General features: G+C 44.0%; 1 protein-coding gene across 2 annotated transcripts in view; it reads left to right on the plus strand.

The window, feature by feature from the left end:
• BRWD3 (bromodomain and WD repeat domain containing 3) overlaps positions 1-25,038 on the plus strand; it is a 1,513,493-nt gene that overhangs the window by 105,495 nt on the left and 1,382,960 nt on the right. For both annotated transcript variants that reach the window (XM_085607835.1, XM_085607833.1), the window contains 2 exons: positions 11,347-11,568; positions 21,376-21,476. In XM_085607835.1, coding sequence (XP_085463961.1) covers positions 11,347-11,568; positions 21,376-21,476 — 323 coding nt within the window. The remainder of the gene's footprint in view (positions 1-11,346; positions 11,569-21,375; positions 21,477-25,038) is intronic.

Here is a 25,038-nt window from a genome sequence, read left to right on the forward strand (position 1 = left end):
AAGTTTGGTATCAAACTTCTCAGCACATTAAACCCACACTGATGCCAGTGTGAGATTTAATGTACCAAGCACCCCAGAGGGCATCTTAGAGATGCCCCCCCTACAACTAACCTACAATCCACGTCTGCTCTGAGGCTGCCTAGGCTGCCACACAGCAGACACGTTGCTGGACCCCTGGGTGGGAGAGGCCCTGCACTCCCGGGCCTGCAACAATGCACATCCTGGGGGAGGTGATAAATCTCCTCCCCCAGGATGAGCAAAGGGAAGCTTCAAAGGCCTGCCGCCTCTAGGAGTTTCCCCAGGCCACTGCAACCCCCCACTCTGGCGGGAAGCTTGGCCGGAAACCCCATACAAGGACAGGGGATGTGCCAGCCTGCCCACCCCACCCCTCAGGTGGGGGAGGCGAGTCGAAGCACATCTCCGGGCTCTCGCCATCTTGAAGATGGGAGGCCCTACCCTATCAGGATTAGGCTACTGCCCCCCTCCCACAGGAGAGGGGCAGGATAGGGGGTGTACCCACCCCAGGACAAGGACCCATTGGTCCCTGACCTTCACCTACCTGTAATGCCCCTAAATCTAGTATTTAGGGGCACCCTGAACCTTCCTTCCCCAGATTCCAGATTCCGAAACTACAAGAAGAGCGAGAAGAAAAGAAGACCTGCCCTGCAGCTGCAAAGGAGAGGGAGACACCAACTGCTTTGGCCCCAGCCCTACTGGCCTGTCGACCTCGGACTTGCTCCTGCTCCAAACCCGGCATCTCTTGTGGCCAGCAACCTCAGACACCCCGGAGGACCTGGCTACCTTTGAACTCTGATCCCCTGGGACTCCCATGAGTAGAGGCTCTACTCAGAACCTACCTTTCACCCCTGGCAGCAGCCCGGAACCGCGATCCCAGCCCACTCTGCACCCGCCAAGCCTGGCCTGTGCCGGAGTGAACTAAACCTACGAGGACGACCCCAAGGCGACTGTGACCCCGAGTCCGGCACCCAAGGACCCCCCTCGACTATCCTGAAGAAGCTTGCAGCCTCAGAACAGAGTGCCACCCCAACCGCGATCAACAAGAGGGTAAGATTTCCGACATCAAAAGGCACCCCTGCACCCTGTGCCCCACGGCCCTCTGTGCCCAATCCCGGGGTACCTACCTATCCTCCAACTACCCAACTTACCCCTCGAAGTGGTGGTGGCACCCGAAGAGTCCTCGTCCCCGAGCCTGCAGTCTTTTTCCAAACCGGAGATTTCCCATAGAAATCAATTGAGCGCCAGACGGCTCAAAAGCACCCTGCAGCCAGCCGCCCAAGTGGCCCTGGCAGTGAAAACTCTACTCTAACCTACTTCCCCACTTGCCCTGAGTAAGTGACCAGGAGCCCAGCTCCCACAGCCGCGTGGCTTGCCCGACAGCAGCCACCAACCCAGGCCCCCCTATCCCTCATAGGCTAACATTGGGCCTAACTCTCTCTGCACCCGGCCGTCCTGAAACCGCTGAGGTTGAACTGACTGTACCTACCTGACACTGGGGGACCCCTGAGTCTATGCCCAGAACTTCAACTCTGCCAGTCGAGTACTTACCCTTAAACCGCTAACTTCATTTTCCTCATAGGGTAACATTGACTGCCTTCTTCTTGGAAATTCTTCTAAGTGTGAACTTTTCAAAACTCAAAATATTCACCAAAAATCAGCCGAGTACCAAAAACGAATTTACTCACCTGCTCTTAGGTGAGCTCCCAGTGCTGGATCTTGGTGCCCAGCACTGACTCTGAAAAGTACCCACAACTATACTTACCTTTAACTCCTTTTTCTTCCATAGGAAACCATTGACTGCTTTTCTGTGAAATTTCTTCTAAGTGTTGATTTCTGCAATTTCTAAATATTCCTCAAAAATCGTATAACATCTGAAAACGTAATTACTTACCTGTTTTGGATAAATGTCCCAGTACTGAGTCTAGACACCCAGTACTGGATTACAAAAGTAACGATAACCTACTGTACCTGTAACCTACATTTCCTTCCATAGGGAATCATTGATTATTTGCTCTGAAATATTTTCTAAGTGCTCCCTTTTGAAATAGCTAAATATTAGTTAAAAATCATTACAGTACCAAAGTCGACTTTCAACAGCTGATTCTGAGAACTGACCCAGGACTGGATCTAGGATCCAAGCCTGGAATTACAAAAGTAATCTACAAAGTAATCTGTTGCATATAATTTGAATTTATCATTGAGCTCAATGTATTGTGTTTGGAAATAGAGTTGCCTACTGCAACTATTTGTAACTGTTTACTAAAAAGTCAATTGCATATACAAAAGTATTTTTATGAAACATCTCCTGTCGAGAAAGTATATTTTAATTCCAAGTGTTGGATCTAAAATAAAACAAGCATATATTTTTTATATACAAACCATTGGCCTAGAGTTCAGTCATTGAGTGTGTGGAACTATTTGCTGACTGAGTGTGTACAACAAATGCTTTACACGTCCTCTGATACTGCCTTACTGCTCGACCAGGCTACCACTTTGGAGAGTAAGGTTATATCTAACTTTAACCTCTGTTAAACCCTTGGGGTCTGTGGACTCTGTACACCCTGTACCTATTAAGGAACAGTATATACAGAGCCACTTTCTCACAGCAACAAAGGCTTTCTTCAAACTCTGGAAGGAGGTCTCCGCTTCCTTTGCCCAAGGAAATGGCTCATTGTTCTTCAACAGCTTGGTTATTGGAGTCACAACGTTAGAAAAATGACTAATAAATCTGCGATAAAAATTCGCAAAACCAAGAAAACATTGGATGTCTTGAACGTTAGTAGGTTACGGCCATTCTTTCACGGCTAAGATTTTTCTCTCCGACATTTTCTGACCTGTGGGCGTCAGCATAACCCCCAGGAACTCTACTTCATTTACGTGAAATTCACACTTGCTGACCTTGCAGTATAGCCTATTCCGCCTTAGTGCTTCAAACACCTGACAAACATGTGAACGATGTTCCTCGACTGTGGAGGAGTAAATCGGAATGTCATCGATGTATGCCACCACAAACTTGTCCAAAAACTCCCGCAGCACCTCGTAACGAAATATTGAAATGCCGCGGGGGCATTGCACAGGCCGAAGGGCATCACCATGTACTCATATAGCCCGTATCTCGTGCGGAAGGCCGTTTTCCACTCGTCGCCCTCCCGCACTCGTACCAGGTGGTACGCCCCCTTCAAGTCTAGACAAGTGTAAATGGTGGCTGTTTTGACCTGCTCAAGAAGAACTGGTATCAAAGGCAAGGGATACCTGTTTTTAATTGTTCTATTGTTTAGGGCTCTAAAGTCTATGCAGGCTCTTTTCTCTCCGTTTTGCCTTAGGGATAAAAAAGAGAGGAGAGGCAGCTGGCGACCTTGAGTGGCGTATAAACCCGTTCTCTAGGTATTTATCCAGATATTCTCGCAAATGGGTATTTTCTGCTTCTGTTAAAGCATATAACCATCCACAAGGAATTACAGCTCCAGGCATTAAATCAATCCGGCAGTCATAATGCCTATGAGGGGATAATGTATCGGCTAGCATCTTGCAAAATACATCTTGGTATTCCCGGTACCACGGGGGTAATTGCATATCCGTTTCAATGGCTGTTGCTATCTTATGTGACATGGCTACACTGAGCACGAAATTCGGGAGTTCGGTAAAGCAATGTTCTTTGCACCATGAACTGCTAAAGTCCACAAGTCTTTCTTTCCAGTTGATAACCGGGTTATGTAATCTCAATCAAGGAAGACCCAGAATTACACCGTACTGAGGAGCCTGAATGATGTTAAAGCGCAACCATTCTGTATGTCCTCCCCCACAACACATTTCTAAGTTGTCCGTTTGCAATCTAATAGGGCCTGTACTTAGCTTCCTCCCATCGACAGCCAATACCTCTTCTGGACTGTCCTTGGCAACCAACCCAAGGCATAGGTTTCTGGCCATACAAAGGTCCATAAAAAGCCCTGTGGCTCCGGAATCAAGCATGGCTTCTATGTTTTGCCATCCCTTGTGTGTGTTTAACTTGACGGGTAGAAAGACGTGTTCAGAAGATAACTCTGCTTTATTCATTATGGAAGGGATACTCACACCACCCAAGGATTTCCCTTCTAATCTCCTTGAGCTTGTTAGTTTTCCTGTGGACTATCTGGGTTACCTCCTGATGGTCTTTTTATCCCAAAACTTGTTCGTAGTTTGGCTAAACACTCCTTTACGAAATGTCCCTTTTTGCCGCAATACATGCAGAGACCAGTCTTTAGTTTCACCTCTCTCTCTGTTTGGGTCAGTGGGGCTCGCACTGCACCTATATCCATGGGTTCAATGGTAGACCCAGACGACCCCCCTTTGTTTCTTCCCTTATCAAACCACATTGGCTGTCGTTCTACTCTCTTCATGTCCCCTCCACGTTCACCCATGTGATAATCCAGTCGCAGAGCGAGGTTCATAAGATCAATACAAGTAGAAGCCTGGGGATCGATCTGAGCTAACACGTCCTTCATTTCGTTCTTCAGTCCTTGGTAAAACAGGGCGGCCCTTTTTTCTTCGGGCCACTGTGTTTCGGCCACTAACCGTTGGAAGGTGTTGATGTACACTACCAAGTCCCTGTTTACTTGTTTGAGTTCCAGTAACTCTCTATCAGCCGAAAAAGAGGCAGCCCTACGATCGAACACTGTTTCGAACTCCTTCCTAAACATATCCCAATCGTACAACAGTGGGTCGTCTCGGCGGACATAGGGCACCGCCCATTGAGCCGCATACCCCGTTAAGTAGGAGATCATAAAGGCTACTCTAGCCTGATTTGTGGGAAAGGCCTTGGGCCTACAAGAGAAATGCAGCAGCACCTGTGTCACGAAGACCCTTACTTTAAATGCCTCTTCATGGAAACGTTCAGGGGCTGCCGAAGGGATGGGCGTGGGCATTTCAACCGTCAATGGTGTGTGAAATGAGGGAGTCCCAAACTGAAAGGGACTCGTGCCAGTGGCTCGACCAGGCTGAACGTCAAAGGGGTTCTTTTGAAGCCAATCCACTGTATCTTGTAGGGCTGCTGTCTCGGCCTGGAAGCGGCTATTTCTAGCTGTAGGGTCCCTAAGGTGGCTAATACGTCCTCCAGGGTGGCCATGGTAACAACGAACCGACCGGAAGTGGTATATTATATATTAGGCAGATTGTTCTGTCACGGTCCCTCGGAGGCCTCTCAGGATCGGTTCGTTGCTCAATGGGGTCCACCTATTGACAACCTCAATTCCGATTGCTGTGAAGGCACGGAAGATTAAGGGGGTCAATCGGGGGAAGGAAAGGAAGGGAACAGTGGGGAGGGAGACCTGTGAAAAGAAAAGGCTGATTAAGACACACTGCTCTGAAACAACGATAGCCTTCATTCCATGCTTTGTTCAACAATGTTTTAACCAGGTCTATCTGTAAAGAAAAATAACCAGTCTGGCAGCTGCAAGTAGAAGGACGATTAGGCATTCATCAAGACCTTCTCTTGGCTACATTGTCTTCTAAGGCTTAGAAGGAACGTATGCAATACTCGGACGTAAGAACTGTGGACAAACAAACATGTATATAAATGATGTTTCAAAACCTTTCTATACCAGAGACACTGCAGTTGGAGGTGTGTATTACCCACCAGAAAAGGTGTGTGCGCAGGTCTCACAAGGGAGGAAGGCTTATGATTTACTTAAGCTACCTCTCACATTTCCCTTGCTATAAGACGAAACAAACACACACTTTTATAACTTGGCAATTATCACAGAAAAATGGCATAGCAGCTAGTATTGCGTTTTCATAGTACTGTAAATAAGCAACCATTCCTGGTGGAGTTTAAGTACACACGGTAAACAATATACCACCTGGTAAAGATACCAGCCAAGGCGCATGAGCTTCATTGAGACGGTGAGCCAACACGGGGATGTTCACGGAATCCGACACCCTCTTGCCAAATATTGCAAAGTATCAAAATCCATGCACGACTGCAGCGGCCGCTACAATGATAGCGCTATGAGGAAGGAAAGACTATTGGCGGTGTCACCGACACCCTTACCCCACCCGGGATATATGGCAGCTTGAATCCTTTGGTCGTGTCCTGTGGCGTACTCAGGATAATCTGCGGGGTTCTTCTCTCCGGCTCCGGCAGCTCTCCGGAACTCAACGCTGCGTCACTTCCGGCACACGTGCGTCTCCCACCGCACAGGCCACTGGGAGCTGTAGTTCCGCAGCTCCAGTGGCCATCCTCCAGATTGCCTGCATTTCTCGGAGAAGGCGATGGTCCTCTCCTTGCTGTCGGGCAGAGGGAGTGTACAACGGTCGGAACCCTGCACGTAACATTCCCTGACTGTTATGGGTGGAGACCTCCTAACACTTGCACCTGCTTTTTAGGTATGTGCGGGCTGTGCTACTAGACCTGTTGGACACTCGACAGAAAGCTGCCGCTGCTGCACTAGTGAACTGTTTATTGATTTGGGGTCTAGGTATCTTGGGTTAACGTTGCTGTTGCTTACGATTGGAACGATGTGTGAAGAGCGGGGATGTTCGAGTTTTACATTGTATTTTTTTTGTGATGTTGAGCAACATCTGCCCACGAGTGCAACACACGACAGGGGTACTGTTTAAAGGGGGGGAGGGGGGTATGGTGGGTGGTAGTCTGGATGCTGCTGGGATTGCCTCACGACCAAGTTGGGGAGGCCTGTTGTGAGAGGGGGGAGTGTGGGTTACGGGGATTGTTTTATTGTTTCTGTGGTTTAAAGTCTCATATCTGTCTTTGGTGGATAGGCACACTAGACACAGGTGGCAGGATCCAGGTCGCATCACATTTAGCGTAAGGGCAGATGGCAAGACACAGTGAATCTCATGGGCCGGGGCAACTAGGCTCCCTACGCACACTTACGTGGAATGTCCGGGGGCTCAACGACCATCGCAAACTACGTAAGGTAATCCAGTACCTGCAACGGCAGAATATTGATGTGGCACTGATTCAGGAGACTCACCTCCCATTGGACAGTGCTATTCTGCGAAGCAGAGGTCTGGCGGACCATGTTAATGTCTCCGGATTTATGACACATGCTAGGTCGGTATTGACTTGGGTTAACCCTAAATCTTCCTACACATTGGTCCAATTGGAATCGGACGTGAACGGTCGCAATGTCATCTCCAGGTGTCAGGGAAAAGGTATGAACATAATTGTAGTGAATATAAACAGCCCTAATTATATTTGCCCGGAGATTTTCACAGCCCTGGAGATTGTGGTAGCAAGATACACGGAGACACGGTATATATGGGGGGGAGGGACTTAAATTTGGTCAGAGTGCCACACTTGGATAGATCTGGGGGCCCGGTAAGGAGGATTACAGCAGCGGCAAGGGCTCTTGATGGCGCTATGACAAGATTGGGCCTCTGCGATGTTTGGCGCTCTAGGTACCCAGATGAAGGGGGATACACACATTACTCTGCGTATCACAACTTACACACCCGTATAGATTTTTGGTTCCTCTCGGCTTCCTTTATGATTCATGTTCGGGAGTGCTTGATTCTACTGCGTACTCTATCGGATCACTCCACGTTGCTACTGGTTCTTAACACGCCAAAGAGGACCATACCGCAATTCACCTGGCGCTTCCCCCCCCTATTCCCTGCTGGATCCCCTTTTTAAAACTAAACTGAACTAGCTGAGGCTATAGAATCCTTTTTCCCCATCAACGTGGGCTCAGTGGACAGAGAACCCGGACGAAACAATTGAACAAGCCATTAAGGACCGCCTGGGGCAGTACCAGGCCGCTGCAGATAGTGAACTAAAACACCTGGGCAAATACGCAACGGCACGCACCTATGGAGAGGGGGATAGACCGGGGTCGGTTCTGGCGCAGATCATTAAAGCTAAGCGTAGCAGGACTCTGATCACAGAGCTTAAGTCCAAAGAGAGCGCACTGTTCAGACAAAGCGGATATAGCGGACCGCTTTAGGAGATATGATGGTGACTTATATGCCTCCCAGACTGCTGGAACTGGGGATCAAATCTTGAACTACTTAGAACTTATCAAATTGCCCTTTCTTAGGAACACACGCTGCGAGTTTCTTACGCGGCCTATTGAAAAGGAGGAAATTTTGCTGGCACTGTCCGGAATGCGGGTGAATAGCGCTCCGGGGACTGACGGCCTAACGGTCTGGTTCTATAAGACATTTCTGGAACTGCTACTACCGCATCTAGCTGAGCTTTTTGATGACCTGTGCGTGTCTGGAACCATGCCACCCTCGATGAGAGAGGCGGTTATTGTTGCCATACCTAAACCAGATAACCCGTTGGATGAGTGTGGTTCTTACGGCCCCCTCTCCTTGCTTAATGTGGATACCAAAATCTTTGCAAAAATCCTTGCCAACCGACTTACCCCACCAGCGCCGTTGTTGGTAGCTCCGGAGCAGGCTGGGTTTGTCCCGGATAAGAAATCTTACCTACAACCTACGCACTGTATTTGGTACCATCCAGCATGTCCGACACAATACTAAGGCTGTTGCGGTCTTTCTAGACATGGAGAAGGCCTTCGACTCCGTGGAATGGGCTTTCCTGCAGCAGGTTCTCACTAGGATGGGGCTTGGCCCTGTCTGCCTTCAGCTGCTTGGGGTGTTGTATGCTACGCCCACGGCACGAATAAAAATTGGTAACCTGGTTACGGAGGCCATAGCTATTACGCGAGGAACGAGACAAGGCTGCCCGTTATCCCCCATTTTATATACTCTGATTGCAGAGCCATTGGCGTGTGCTCTCCGAGAATACCACGGACATGAAGGAATTAGTTTCCCGGCATATAAGATAGTGGTCTCCACGTATGCGGATGATACACTGTTGTATGTCCGAAACCCGGAGGAAAACCTCGTCTCTCTCCTTAGAGAGGTGGTACATTTTGAAGCTTTGTCGGGGTTGCGAGTCAACTGGGCAAAATCCATTATTTTTCCACTTACCCTGGCTACGTCGTAGTTTGAACCAGAATATCCATTATGCTGGTCTGCTGAGTCGATTCGATATCTGGGTATACGGCTCCACACGGATTCGGAGGTCGTGTTTAGGGAGAATTACGGTATTGCGGTCAGTAGGTTGGAGGATGACGTTGAAAGCTGGATTAAGCTACCGCTATCTATACTAGGCAGGGTGTCCATCATGAAGATGGTGGCTTTGCCCCGCTTCCTGTTCTTGTTCACAAACCTCCCCATTGTTCTACCGGTATCCTTTTTTCAACGAGTCCAGGCATTACTGATACGGCTAGCTTGGGCGGGCAAACAAGCACGGGTGTGTTGGCAGGTACTTTCCCTCCTGTGTCACATGGGTGGGCTGGGCGCCCCAGATCTGATATCCCTTTTCTACGCATGGAACGGCTCTTTACTGACCCGCTGCCTCTGCCGGCCACCATATGTGGAACTTCTGATCGCAGGACGGGAATCCTCGACATGTTACACTTGGCACACTCTGTTGAACTTGCAGACGGTATCTCTATTGTACTCGCCCGCGATGCCTATTGAATGGGCCCTTTGGCTTGCCCCCTGTCGTGACAAAGGAGTGATCCGAGCCTTGCAATCGCTGAATGTCCTGAAGCTGGGAGACTTGTTTCAAGATGGAGTGGTGAAGACATGGGAGGATGTGGAGGGCACAGCCGCTGTATGTACTCTGCTTCAGAGATTTCAATATCACAGGGTGCGAGGAGCTCTCCAGGAACTGTTGGGGGATGATTTGCAGGAGCCCCCGGAGATGTTGGAATTGACATATATTATTAAAGCTAAATCACCGCGCACGGCAGTTTCCAACGTTTATAAACTATCAATGTCTCATAGGGCGAATCAATACACGAAAGCCAGACTGGCCTGGCAACGAGACCTGCAACAGGAAATAGATGATACTATGTGGTCCTATTGCTGTACTAGCACCCGACGCATTTCACTACATGGCAGACATAGGCTTGTCCATTTCAAGTTCTTGAATAGAGTGTATTATACCCCAGAGAGACTATCTCGATATGGGCTCAGGGAAGACCCGACTCTGTCCATCTGGCTTGGCACTGCCCGGAAGTGTATACATTTTGGGAACAGATCTTTCTGGAATTGGGCAGGGTGGTGGAGATGGAGCTACCCCCAGAGCCGGCCTTGGCTCTCCTGGGGTATTCTAAACGACTACCTAAAGCGGTCCGCAGGTTGGTTGATATGGGTTTATTGGTCGCAATGTGCTGGTCGAATGGATCCGGTCACCACAATGGCGCAGTGGTCGCAGGACATGCTCTATTGCAGCATTCAGACTGAGTTCTTTAGCAAATTACTACCCCCCCAGGAGTAGACCGAAGAACTTCTGGGGTCTATACACAACTTACCTACTCACCAAAGAGGTTGCTTCCGAGGGGGCTGTTCCTGCCACCACTGACTCAAATACACAAGACCTTGCATTACGAGTTTCTTTTTCTCAGCTATAACATGTGGCACCCCCTTGGTCATATTCTTCTTGATGCGGACCCACATTAGACTCGCTGTATGATTTCCGCAAAGGCTACGGATGGTTTGGTCTCCATAAGCTGACATGGGACCCCTCCTGCTGGAGATACTGGGGGGCACTGGCCTGGGGGCGATATGTATGGTTGCCTGCTTTAGGCGGCCCACGGTACAGTGTGACTATTGTCCTGGGAAGTGGGATCTTGTATCACATGTGATTTTTTGAGTGATGGACCGTCTACTGCCTATGAGTGCTGATCGCTGCCTGCCCCATGGGTTGTTGGCTAAATAGCTGTGTCATTTGCTGTGTATTACTGTGCTGCCGGCCCACTGGGTTGTAGGCGTGAAGCTGTCATTTTTGAGACTTGGTTCGAATAAAACATTTTTTTTAAAAAGATATGCCACTGTGCTGGTCCGTTTCATTACTGCTAGTTCAAATGAACAGGTAAGCCATTTTAAAATGTGCTCCGTTTAGAGCACATCACATATAAGACCATAAATATGCAGTTTAGTTCACATCACATCATAAAGCGTCCTGTGCATAGTTATTAATTCCTAGATGTTCCTCACAGGGAAACTTCCATTAGGAGTAATGCATTACTAGTCCTAAGGAGATAGGCGATGCTCACTATATATCATACATTTTATCACAATTAGGTGCAAGTTGAAGGCATAGGCTGTTTATAGTATTCCTTTTGCTACTAAGCCCCTCCACGTCGTTTGTCTTAATCGCCACATTCCCAATAGGAATCTACTAGTATATCTGTATTCAGTTCTGTATCATTTAAATATTCAGATTTTTTAATTTGAGCTGTTAAAGTTAAGTGTCCAGGTAATACTGCTTGACTTCACATTTTGTTGTTGTTTCCATTCTGTTAAATATAGGGATCAGATGACTGTTTGGTGAAAATTTGGGCTACTGATGATGGGCGTCTTCTCTGTACATTGCGAGGACACTCTGCTGAAATTTCTGATATGGCTGTAAATTATGAAAACACGTTGTTAGCTGCTGGCAGCTGCGATAAAATTGTCAGAGTGTGGTGTCTTCGAACCTGTGCACCTGTTGCTGTTCTTCAGGGACATTCAGCTTCCATTACTTCCATTCAGGTAAGGCACAATAAGATGTCACTTAAAATGATTTTTTCTTTTTGTTTGTGAGTTTGGCGTGTTGCAATTTAGAGTACAAATAGGTGTATACCTGGGTCTAGCAGATATGTCACTCTTGCCTATCGGTTAATGGACTTTTTCTAGATCTCCTTTCCCACACACCTTCTATGTTTTTAAAGAATGTAGTTTTGCAGTGTTGACCTTCCCTTTTGATGATCCACAAAAGTATTGCCTTTGTCACCCTTGTGGCATTTAAAGCTCCTTTTCACCGACACTTTCGCAAACTCTGCTTCTCTGTTGGCAAAATCCATTTGGCGGCCTGTCCCTTTTAGAGTTTAGGGATTCTGACCCTGGTCCCAATGACCTCTTTGTTCAAGTCTGGCTTGTAGCCTGCTTGGAAATCTCTCATGGAATGAGCAATCAGTCCACTTAAGTGACTTCTACCTGGGATCTCTTTCGGGTGCTCATAACATACATCCTAATGCTAGTATTGTGTAGTTTCCTATATAAAAGGGGAAAATCCAAATTGCGGATGTGAGCACAATTTATAATAGCAAGGAGTGCTATCCACTGGTTTCCATAGCATAGGTTACAAAAACAAAGTTCATACTCTTCAGGTAAAGGATAATCATTTATTTAATCTTCAAATCTTCATAGAATTGCATTCAATATTAATGCTTTCTTCATTGCAAACAATAAAGTTCATATGCGTGTTGATTTAAATTAATGCGTTATTCAGCACTACCCAATGCATTTCGGGCCTAATGGCGACCCTTCGTCAGGGGTCCTTCATTGAAACGCTAAAAAGAAAAGACAGGAAGGATTTCAACTAACAGTCCTATCAATATTTACTACAAATAACCTGAATACATTGATGAAGCGTACAAACAAAAATAAAAAGAGCGTGCTCAAAAGGAATGAGTGATTCTCAATGCCCGAAATAAGCAGAAAGCCACGGAATGACAGTGTGTTTTATCAACATGAGCGCAATAAAAAGCGTGCCTAGTCTGTGAGTGCTTAAATAGTTCAAGAAGGAGAATGTAGGTGACGTCATTATTAGCAGTTAGTCATGAAAAGAGCATTTAAGAATTCGCGAAAAGTTCCCAAGAGAAATGCCATGTGGTGAAACCGTGACTTGTGAAGACTTTCGCTTAGTGTAGAAGCGTGCCCGAAGTGAAATACAGAATCCATGATCTTTAGGTAATTAACACGGTTAATAGTGCAGGACGTTAACAATATCATCGTGTTTTAATAATATTCTCGTGTTTTAATACCACACGCGAACTAAAAGCAGAAGCGTTGTGACTTCTATCGTTTTTTGCTTACAAACCGAAGTCTTTTTCATGCTGCCGCAAGAGACTACCGATTCTACATCGGTAAATATGAAGACACGCTACAAGCAGCAAGACTATAGTTCTTACCGGGTTGCACTTCCATGTGAATTTCTCACACGAACGTAAGTGACGTGGTTAAACGTGCCAATTTAACTGTGCGGCTGACAATTTTAAAAAGAAAGTATCTAGCTTGTCGCGCGAGTGCGAACAATAAAGTTGAAAAAAACTTTGTGAACTCGGAGTGCAAACAGAAATAGACATAAGTTAGCCAAAATTGTTAAATCATTCAATAAAAAATAAAAAATATAAAGAATCGTGTGAAAAACGGTTCCATCCTTTGCTAAATTGTAGCATCTCTATTTACAAATATTAACAATGATTATTCAATTCATAACATAAACATGTGTTAGACAGAATGATGAACCAACATAAAACGTCCTCAATCATATATGGATTACGTTGCTTATAGTATGATATTTTCTGCATTTCTTAGAGAGAACAGCAAAATTCAATTCTGTCATTCATCCCGAGAGGCTGTAGGGGTTGTAGTTTTTTGGTCCAATAGAATTCAGATCGGGCCAGTGCTTTTTGTGGATCCTTGTCATGTGATGGTTTTTGTGCCTCTAATATCGTGAACTGAAGTTGAGCTACATTGTGTCTTGCTTCCATCCAATGGAGTGCAACAGTAGATTTTTCATTTTTATTGAGAATATTGCTTTTATGCTCCCCTATACGTAATTTCACTTTTCTTTCTGTCCTTGCCACATACATTTTTCCGGAAGGACATTTTAATGCATAAATCCCGTTAGAAGTATTGCCAGTACTGGAATGTTTTAAACAGATTTTGTTGCCTTTAGTTGGATGGATAAATGTGTCTCCTACAATGACATTATTACAATGTACACAATTCATACACCTCTGCATGCCTTTGTACAATTTGGTCTTATCCATGCTTGTTTTAGTTAACAGTTCCTTAAGATTCTTCGACCGCTGCATTGCAAAAGTCGACTCATCTGGAAATAGAGCTCTTAAATCAGATTCCGTGTGAATGATATCCCAATGCCTCATAATGATGGATTTAATTACATTGGCTTTGGTAGAATGTTTCAAAACACACACTAAAAGATCAGATTGTTTAGTGACTGTGGGACATAATAGTTTCACTCGATCAACCGTTGACATTCTACGTTTGGCTTTATCTAGAATGCTCAAGGAATATCCTCTTTGTTGAAATTTTTCAGTAAATCTATGTACAACTTGCTCTGTTTCTTCTGGATCAGATGTTATTCTTTTTAACCTGATAAATTGAGAATAGGGTAAATGTTCCTTGAGAGCAGTATGATGAAAACTGGCAAAATGTAGAGTATTGTTTCTGTCCGTTGGTTTTGTGAATACACTTGTCTTTACCATGCCATGTTCAATTTGGATTAATACATCCAAAAAATTAATGCGCGACTTATCAATTTGGTGTGTGAACTTCATGCGGTCATGTATTAAGTTCAAAGCGATGATATTCTTTTCTAATTGATGGAGATCACCTTTCCATATGATTAATATATCATCGATGTAACGTTTATAAAGCACTAGATGTTGTGTCCATTCAAGTTTGTTCAAAATGTGTTCAGTCTCCAATTTAGCCGTATATATGTTAGCATACGAAGGAGCTAGTGGTTCTGACAGGGATCCACATGCCGAAACTATTTGACGAAAAGGTGGTTTTTCCAAATTTTTGTGTACCTTAGGGAGCATATACAGTTTTGGTCTTCTCGGGTACGTGGTCGATAGAAATTTCTTAGTATTATTGTTAATCCAACCCATCTCAACTGCATGTGAAATAATATGGTTTAACAATTTTTGGTACTCCATCGTGGGATCTTTATCCAACTTTGTATATATATCACTATCCATAAGGTGTTGCATTACACTTTGCTCATAAAATTCTGTGTCGTGCACAACCAACGCCCCTCCTTTATCTGCTTTCCAAAAAGTTAACTGATGGTTCAAGGCTAGTTGTCTCAAAGTGCTCCATTCTTTGTTTGTGAAATTCATTTGATTGTGTTTTCGAAAGTTGATCTTCGTAATTTCTGCTTTCACTAATCGTTCAAAAGTATCGATGGATTTGTGTGAAATAGGAGAACAGAATGAACTTTTTGGTTTGAATTCTTTGTATTTATCTTCTTCTTGAATAGAGCTAGAAGTTTGATAGAAGCTGATAAGTAGCGCATTAATTTTTTGGATGTATTAATCCAAATTGAACATGGCATGATAAAGACAAGTGTATTCACAAAACCTATGGACAGAAACAATATTCTACATTACGCCAGTTTTCATCATACTGCTCTCAAGGAACATTTACCCTATTCTCAATTTATCAGGTTAAAAAGAATTACATCTGATCTAGAAGAAACGGAGCAAGTTGTACATAGATTTACTGAAAAATTTCAACAAAGAGGATATCCCTTGAGCATTCTAGATAAAGCCAAACGTAGAATGTCAACAGTTGATCGAGTGAAACTATTATGTCCCACAGTCACTAAACAATCTGATCTTTTAGTGTGTGTTTCGAAACATTCTACCAAAGCCAATGTAATTAAATCCATCATTATGAGGCATTGGGATATCATTCACACGGAACCTGATTTAAGAGCTCTATTTCCAGATAAGTCGACTTTTGCAATGCAGCGATCGAAGAATCTTAAGGCACTGTTAACTAAAACAAGCATGGATAAGACCAAATCGTACAAAGGCATGCAGAGGTGTATGAATTGTGTACATTGTAATAATGTGATTGTAGGAGACACATTTATCCATCCAACTAAAGGCAACAAAATCTGTTTAAAACATTCCAGTACTTGCGATACTTGTAACGTGATTTATGCATTAAAATGTCCCTGCGGAAAAATGTATGTGGGAAGGACGGAAAGAAAAGTGAAATTACGTATAGGGGAGCATAAAAGCAATATTCGCAATAAAAATGAAAAATCTACTGTTGCACTCCATTGGATGGTAGCTCAACTTCGGATCACGATATTAGAGGCACAAAAACCATCACATGACAAGGATCCACAAAAAGCACTGGCCCGATCTGAATTCTTTTGGACCAAAAAACGACAATCCCTACAGCCTCTCGGGAGGAATGACAGAATTGAATTTTGCTGTTTTCTCTATGAAATGCAGAAAATATCATACTATAAGCAACGTAATCCTTATATGATTGAGGACGTTTTATGTTGGTTCATCATTCTGTCTAACACATGTTTATGTTATGAATTGAATAATCATTGTTAATATTTGTAAATAGAGATGCTACAATTTAGCAAAGGATGGAACAGTTTTTCACACGATTCTTTATATTTTTTATTGAATGATTTAACAATTTTGGCTAACTTATGTCTATTTCTGTTTGCACTCCGAGTTCACAAAGTTTTTTTCAACTTTATTGTTCGCACTCGCGAGACAAGCTAGATGCTTTCTCTTTAAAATTGTCAGCCGCAAAGTTAAATTGGCACGTTTAACCACGTCACTTACGTTCATGCGTGAGAAATTCACATGGAAGAGCAACCCGGTAAGAACTATAGTCTTGCTGCTTGTAGCGCGTCTTAATATTTACCAACGTAGAATCAGTAATCTCTTGCGGCAGCAAGAAAAAGACTTCGGTTTGTAAGCGGATACTATAGAAGTCACAACGCTTCTGCTTTTAGCTCACGTGTGGTATTAAAACACGATAATATTATTAAAACACGATAATATTGTTAACGTCCTGCACTATTAACCGTGTTAATCACCTAAAGATCATTGATTCTGTATTTCACTTCGGGCACAGCGTTACTCTTCTACATTAAGCGAAAGTCTTCACAAGTCATGGTTTCACCACATGGCATTTCTCTTGGGAACTTTTCGCGTATTCTTAAATGCTCTTTTCACGACTAACCGCTAATAATAACGTCACCTACATTCTTCTTCTTGAACTATTTAAGCACACAGACTCGGCACGCTTTTTATTGCGCTCATGTTGATAAAAGACTGTCATTCAGCGGCTTTGCTTATTTCGGGCATTGAGAATCACTTATTCCTTTTGAGCACACTCTTTATTTTTGTTTGGACGCTTCATCAATGTATTTAGGTTATTTGTAGTAAATATTGATAGGACTGTTAGTTGAAATCCTTCCTGTCTTTTCTTTTTAGCGTTTCAATGAAGGACCCCCGACGAAGGGTCGCCATTAGGACCGAAATGCATTGGGTTGTGCTGAATAACGCATTAATTTAAATCAACACACGCATATGAACTTTATTGTTTGCAATGAAAGAATACGCATGATATTGAATGCAATTCTATGAAGATTTGAAGATTAAATAAATGATTATCCTTTACCTGAAGAGTATGAACTTTGTTTTTGGAACCTATGCTATGGAAACCAGTGGATAGCACTCCTTGCTATTATAAATTGTGCTCACACCCGCAAATTGGATTTTCCCCCTTTTGCATTCTGAAGTGAATTTATCTTCAAGGCGCCAGGGTGTTCGCAACACAGCATTGAACATTGATGCACTTTAAAGCTTAATTAGTTTTAACACTAGTGTGCACATTGGCAACAACAAAGTAGTTTCCTATATACCCTATACAGGATCTGCGCGTTTTGGATAACATTAATTGTGGGATTTGTGGTGGACTGACTCCATGCACCCCCACCGGATACGTTAGCCTGTCTGCATCAGCTAGCTCACAGTGCCACTAGAATCTCCTCTTATCGGGGAGAGAATAGTTCTTGGCAATCTCAGAACAATGACCACCCTGATCCCGCAGGATCGAAGAAACAATATACTACTTTTCGCTCAGTCACTCGTGCTCACTTAGTTTGTCTTGGAGATGCACACAATAAACAGGCTGGGCGTTTTAATAAGTATTTATTGAACAGTTGTTATTCTAGTGTAGAATAGATGAGCTGCAACAACATTAGACAGTAGCAGAGATATATGATTAGCAATACTACAAAAGTAAAAGGATGTTATAGTTCTACCATCTTGCAGTAATCATGAATATATACAAGTACATAGAATACATGATAATAAGTGCGTACTCCTACGATGTCTCCCTAACTAGATGTACCTAAATGTACCTTGCATCTATGTAGGTGTTGTGCCAAGAATCCCTCTAAGGTCTAGTCCACCCCATTACCTGAGAATTAGAGAATGTGAGACCTGTCCTGGTCTCGAGTTGGACACCCCGCGAGGGATGTTAGATCACTGCTAGCTGGAGCGTCTGCATGCAGGAACCTCAGCGTCTCTGGTCAGTGTGTCAGCCGGGAAGTCACAGTCTCCTCCGTCTTTCTAAGCAAGACATGATGTATATATACCCGCAGGTCTCCCCAGGGGTCTTACCTTGCTGTGTTACTGTGTCGGCCGAAAGGATGACGTCGACCCTGAACTTAATACCGAGATATTATACAGGAGATATCAATCCTGCTATTAGTCCTGAAGTGGAATGCGAACTGCGATCGAAGTCGGGACTTGGATCAGGAGACTCAGAAGAGCAGGGGACAACAGGAACCACCCAAAGTAAATACCCAGGAACCCCACAGAGGCTGTGTGCAGAGTGGAAACACAGCCGTGTACTCAATAGAAGTCAACGGGAAAGTCGTGGGTGCAGTGTTGAAGAGGAAGGACCCTTCCCAGTGGATCCTGAAGAAACCCAGTGGAAGACAGAAGGTTGGAGAGTCACCCCACCCGTGGATTTCCCTGGAACTAGGATACCTACCCCAGGGAAGCTGGGTGCATAGGTAAGAAGTGATGTTGAAAACTGTCATAGACCACAATGGAGGACTTCAGTGAAGATACAGCTGGTAAAGAAGGTGTAAGTCCAGTGGAATCCAAGGGTAGATTCTTGAAGAGGAGAACCTGCAAGCAGAGGGGACAGAGTCTATGCTACTCGGAGGTGACCAGGAGGCACGGAATGTCCACTGATATCGGAAGATGCAGGAGTGATACCGGTGACCTTGTCGCTGCAGCTGTGAGGACCAGGCGACACTGAGGAAGACCAGGAGCCGTTCACAAGCTGTCCCACGTTGTATGTCGAGAACCAGTGAGTCGGTGTCCGGTGGGAACACCAGAGCTTGGCACCTGCAACAGGCATGGTAAACGATGAAGGAGCAACTTTGCGACCAGCAAGGTCCAAGGTACTCACTAAGTGTAGAAGAGTCAGAGCAGGCCTCGAGCAAACAGGGGAGCCCACTGAAGCAAGAGAAGATCCTCGAGAGGATCCACAGGAGTCACAAGAGTACCTCGAGCAGCTCACCATAGATGAAGGCCCGTAGTGCAGAGGATGCAGTGAGGACAATGATCTTGGCAAGAAGAGATGCTGGAGCTTCTCGTAGCCCGAAGATCTCTGGAGTGCAGAGCTAATAAGCCTTGGCAACAGCAAGTTGGTGTGGTGCACATGGTTTCGGACCCAGTGGTTCAGACGAGGGATACTTGCCTTAAACTTCCTGAGAGGACGGTCAGGCCTCGAGGGAGTTGTAGAACCACCATCTGTGTTGCTGAGCATTTCGAAGTCCATAGGACGTCGGGAGCAGCAGACCGGTCAGCTTAGTTGCATTGCCTGAAGATGCTGGGGAGTGACTCCTTCACTCAAATGGAGATTACTTCTGGTGTCCTTTATGCCCACAGGTCTGTTGAAGAATTTGGAAGAAGCACAGACAGACGACAAAGAAGACTTGCAGAACAGCGAGATCAGGAGCAGCAGGAGTCTTCCTTGATGCAGTCTCAGTTCCAACCTTAGTGTCTAGATGGTTAAAGAGTGACGTGGTTTCAGGCTTGAGTCTTGTCTCATGACTAATCGGAGGACCCACCAACAGTTAAGCACTTTTATACCCTACCAAATGGGTTAGGACGACTCGGGGGACCCTCCCAGAGGAGAGGCTGGACAGAGGGGAGGATACTCCAATGTCCTTTGTGTAATTTCGCGACAGAGCAGGATCCAAGGGTCCCTGAACTGGATCAAAGATGGCACCAAGTGTGCCCTTCAAAGCAGTTTGGTGGCGCTGGCAAGTGCCACCACCCCAGCCCAATACACAAAGTCCTGTCTGGGAGGTGGTCACACCTCCCTGTGACAGGAAGCCTATTGTTCTACTTTCCAAGTCTCAAGCTCGGCCCAGCAGCAGGAGGGCAGAATTGTGTTTGGTGTCGGCAGCAGCACTAGCTTGCTAGCAGATCCCGAAAGGCTGTTACCGGGAGTACTGGGGGCTTCCCGGAGGGGCCCCCCAGTGCATGGAATCATACCTTCAACACGGTAACGGTTTTGGGGTATAATTGAAACATATTTGATACTAAACATGTCCGGGTTTGGCACAGCCACTATATAGTTACCCATCTCGTAATGGCAGATGGCCACAATATGTATCAAAATGGCTTACAACACTTACAAAGCCTGGAGAATCGACTCTGGGGTTTGTAGGAGTGTCCTCCTCATGCAGGCCTACCCTCACACTTGTAACCCAGCATCCTGCCTTCAGGATTGAAAGGCCTGCCTTAGGGGTGACTTTTATGTTTTAAGTGTAGTGACCTCAGATATAAGGAAACTTATATCTGTCTATAGTCAGTTTGAGTGGTCTCTCGGGGGTGGCACAATACATGTTGCAGCCCATGGGAGACCCCTGGTGTACCTATGCACTGGGTACCTCAGTACCATATGTTAGGGATTTATAAGGGTACAATAGTAGCCAATTGTGGTGGTACAAAAGTACCATAATGGATGAAAAGTGAAACGTGGATGAAATTGGAATAAAAATGATGACGTTGGATGAATTTATGGCATCAGAGTTATGCTTCAACAATGCTGTGTGTCTGACATTGGGGTGATGTGTCGCCCCATCTTAACAGGTTTACTTGCTCACGTGGTTTAGGGCAGACCACGATTCGGGCCTGCACGCAATCAGATTCTAAGGAGGAATAGGAGTTAATGAAAAGAAAAAACTGGAGTGCACTCTGTCAAACCCTTTCTTGTTGGTACAAAAGTACCTACCATAGTCGAATATAGGGAGGAAGCACAGTGACCGGTGTCCTGATTAGCAGGATCCCAGTTCACCTAGTCAAAGAAACATACTGACACCAGCAAAATGTTGGGTAACCATGGAAGCAGATCCTACCTTCCTACAGTGGTGTGTAAAAAATTGGCTAAGAGCTTTCAAATAAAACCTTAACAATAGTAGCCATGAAGAAGATCTAATCTGGACTAGACAATGGTTATGTGAAACTCTGCAGATCCTTTTCCCCTGTGTTTTTTATTTGACTCAGTTACTGAAATATGTTTCGTCAAACTGCATTGAAAATGTTGAGATGCTATAAAAGAGGTTTCATACTCAATTCTTCAAATTCATCATTGGACTTTAGAAATTTGTTTCATGTTTGACAGCAGGTACAAATGACTTGTTAGCATTAGAAGCAGTAGGCTATAATGTGTGGGTTTGTGTTTCTCCAGTTTAGCCCAGCAACAATAGGATCAACCAGATACCTCACTTCCACTGGTGCTGATGGGACGATATGTTTCTGGCAGTGGCATGCAGACACTATGAAGTTCAAGTAAGTTCAGCTTCTGTGTGTGGCAGTTTGTTAATAAAATAAATGCCTCAAGGTTTAGAAAGGAGACATAACTTAGCTGTTGCATTGCTTTTGCAGCATGGGCATCTTTTATATATTCAGTAGTATACTGCACTAGCAGTTATAGTTTTGAACCATGGCTCCAGCACCTGTCATGTAAATTAGAACTAGCACATTAAATGCAATACTTGTAATATCTTCCTTGATGTGCGCCACAAATAATACACATGGTCTCATTAGTGACGTGGTTTGAAGAGGTCTGGGAGAACCCAAACCTACGTGAAGCACCGCTGATTTAGGACACGAAGGTTTCAAAAAGTATGAACAATATTATTCTTAAGTTGAATCAATCAAGTTGCATTATCACTCACGTGCTTAAAAACTCAAAACCTTTTTAACATTAAACATCAAATGTTTTATGCCACAATGCAAGAATTATTTAAACAATGAATTGTATACGTGAAACTATATCCTGGGTTCATGAAAAATGTTTACATCTCCTTATTCATTTCACAAAATTTGCCTAAATAAAATACAAGAAACTCATAGAAAAAGGCAGTACCAATGCATTTCGGGTTTTCCAAAAACCCTTCGTCAGGGGGAGTATAAATCTCATAAATCAGCTGAATGCGTGTAGTCGTTTTCAAATGGTTATCTTCCAGAACTACAAAAACAAGGAACCATATAAATGTCCATATAAAAATACAAAATCCAAATTTACAAAATGGCCTGAAGGATTTGCACTCGAGAAAAGACCAAACGTCCCACTGTGTAAACAACTGTGTTCAAAAGATTACGTGCTCAAGGTCTGACAAAAGAAACAGAGTTACATAGTGAGTGTCGAAGATTTAAAGAATATACAAGGTTTTCAAAACACTGTTCTGTGAAATGCAAAGTGAAAAACAAAATGGGCGGGAACCGTGAACCAAAAGGAAACACGGGAATGTGCCAGTGATCTACAGACACCGGAATACGGTCTTTAATATACCGTAAAGTGCATGCCATGAGTTGCCCGTAAGTAATGCCAGATGTCTGCTCACCCATGAATTAATAAGGCTCAACTCTGCCTTGGTATTAAATCTAAAAACAAATGCAGAGAGTCAACACTCAAGAATTATCAGTAGTCTCAAAGGAATCACTGCTCATGGTAAAAACCGAGATACCTAAGCCTCCGCTTACCTAATGCCGTGAGCCAAATGTTAAAGCCCCGTTTTTTTCATATTAATTCCCAACGGACACCTTGGTAGTCTGAAAATATATATAAAGTATATCTCAGATTCAATTACACGAGGTGTAAACAGAGATAAAGTAGCGCGTGGTGAGTTAGCGTGTCCGCGTCTCACCTGAATTTTAAAACGCCCAAGTCCACATTGAGATTCCGACTGCAGCCGCATACGTGAAAAACGTGCATTCTAATGAGGGGCGGGAACTTCTATATGCTCAATCGAACAAAAATAGAGGACAGACTCACCGGGGATTCTAATCCCAAGATGCCAGTGTTACAAAAGAGGTATGGTGATTGCACTTGATCATAAAATATGAAAGAAAAGAGAAGGTGTGTGTTATTTAAATTATTTGGTGTTAAAACGACAAGATAAAAAATACGGTGGTGACGGACGAGTGCAAATCCTGTACATTCTCAATAAATTAGTGATAACTGAAAAAAGTTATCTCAGTTGGAATCAAATCTACACAAAACATAGCAGTTCATAATGGTCATTAAGGCCCCCGGGAAACAGAGTCGCGAGGAATTTAATCCAATAGGTCTCCCTACATGCTAGGACTGTGTTCACATCGGTGCTTGAAGTAATGCGAATGCGTTCAAGAATGGTGAAACGCAATTGGGGAATGGGGCTGCTCGGCCCCCCTCCCAAGGCCAATTTCGGCCCAGGGACAGCATTCTGAGATAACTTTTTTCAGTTATCACTAATTTATTGAGAATGTACAGGATTTGCACTCGTCCGTCAGCACCGTATTTTTTATCTTGTTTTTTTCACACCAAATAATTTAAATAACACACACCTTCTCTTTTCTTTCATATTTTATGATCAAGTGCAATCACCATACCTCTTTTGTAACACTGGCATCTTGGGATTAGAATCCCCGGTGAGTCTGTCCTCTATTTTTGTTCGATTGAGCATATAGAAGTTCCCGCCCCTCATTAGAATGCACGTTTTTCACGTATGCGGCTGCAGTCGGAATCTCAATGTGGACTTGGGCGTTTTAAAATTTAGGTGAGACGCGGACACGCTAACTCACCACGCGCTACTTTATCTCTGTTTACACCTCGTGTAATTGAATCTGAGATATACTTTCTATATATTTTCAGACTACCAAGGTGTCCGTTGGGAATTAATATGAAAAAAACGGGGCTTTAACATTTGGCTCACGGCATTAGGTAAGCGGAGGCTTAGGTATCTCGGTTTTTACCATGAGCAGTGATTCCTTTGAGACTACTGATAATTCTTGAGTGTTGACTCTCTGCATTTGTTTTTAGATTTAATACCAAGGCAGAGTTGAGCCTTATTAATTCATGGGTGAGCAGACATCTGGCATTACTTACGGGCAACTCATGGCATGCACTTTACGGTATATTAAAGACCGTATTCCGGTGTCTGTAGATCACGGGCACATATTCCCGTGTTTCCTTTTGGATCACGGTTCCCGCCCATTTTGTTTTTCACTTTGCATTTCACAGAACAGTGTTTTGAAAACCTCGTATATTCTTTAAATCTTCGACACTCACTATGTAACTCTGTTTCTTTTGTCAGACCTTGAGCACGTAATCTTTTGAACACTGTTGTTTACACAGTGGGACGTTTGGCCTTTTCTCGAGTGCAAATCCTTTAGGCCATTTTGTAAATTTGGATTTTGTATTTTTATATGGACATTTATATGGTTCCTTGTTTTTGTAGTTCTGGAAGATAACCATTTGAAAACGACTACACGCATTCAGCTGATTTATGAGATTTATACAGCCCCTGACGAAGGGTTTTTGGAAAACCCGAAATGCATTGGGACTGCCTTTTTCTATGAGTTTCTTGTATTTTATGTAGGCAAATTTTGTGAAATGAATAATGTGATGTAAACATTTTTCATGAACCCAGGATACAGTTTCACGTATACAATTAATTATTTAAATAATTCTTCCATTGTGGCATAAAACATTTGATGTTTAATGTTCAAAAGGTTTTGAGTTTTTATGCACGTGAGTGATGATGCAACTTGATTGATTCAACTTAAGAATAATATTGTTCATGCTTTTTGAGACCTTTGTGTCCTAAATCAGCGGTGCTTCACATAGGTTTGGGTTCTCCCAGACCTCTTCAAACCACTTATATTAATCAGGGACACCGGCTCATATCCCCCATACGTGAATGCACGCTAATAAAAATTAGTATTTTCATTTACATATGTTTTACATTCGTGAAGAATTTGTATAAACCAGGTGTGCAGGTCCACCCATTTATTTACTCATTAGTGACATGGCATATTATGTTACCATTAACTTTATGATCACTCATTGGCAATGATCATAGGTCTG

The sequence above is a fragment of the Triturus cristatus genome, chromosome 5_2, assembly GCF_964204655.1.
Source record: "Triturus cristatus chromosome 5_2, aTriCri1.1, whole genome shotgun sequence".
Taxonomy (NCBI): domain Eukaryota; kingdom Metazoa; phylum Chordata; class Amphibia; order Caudata; family Salamandridae; genus Triturus; species Triturus cristatus.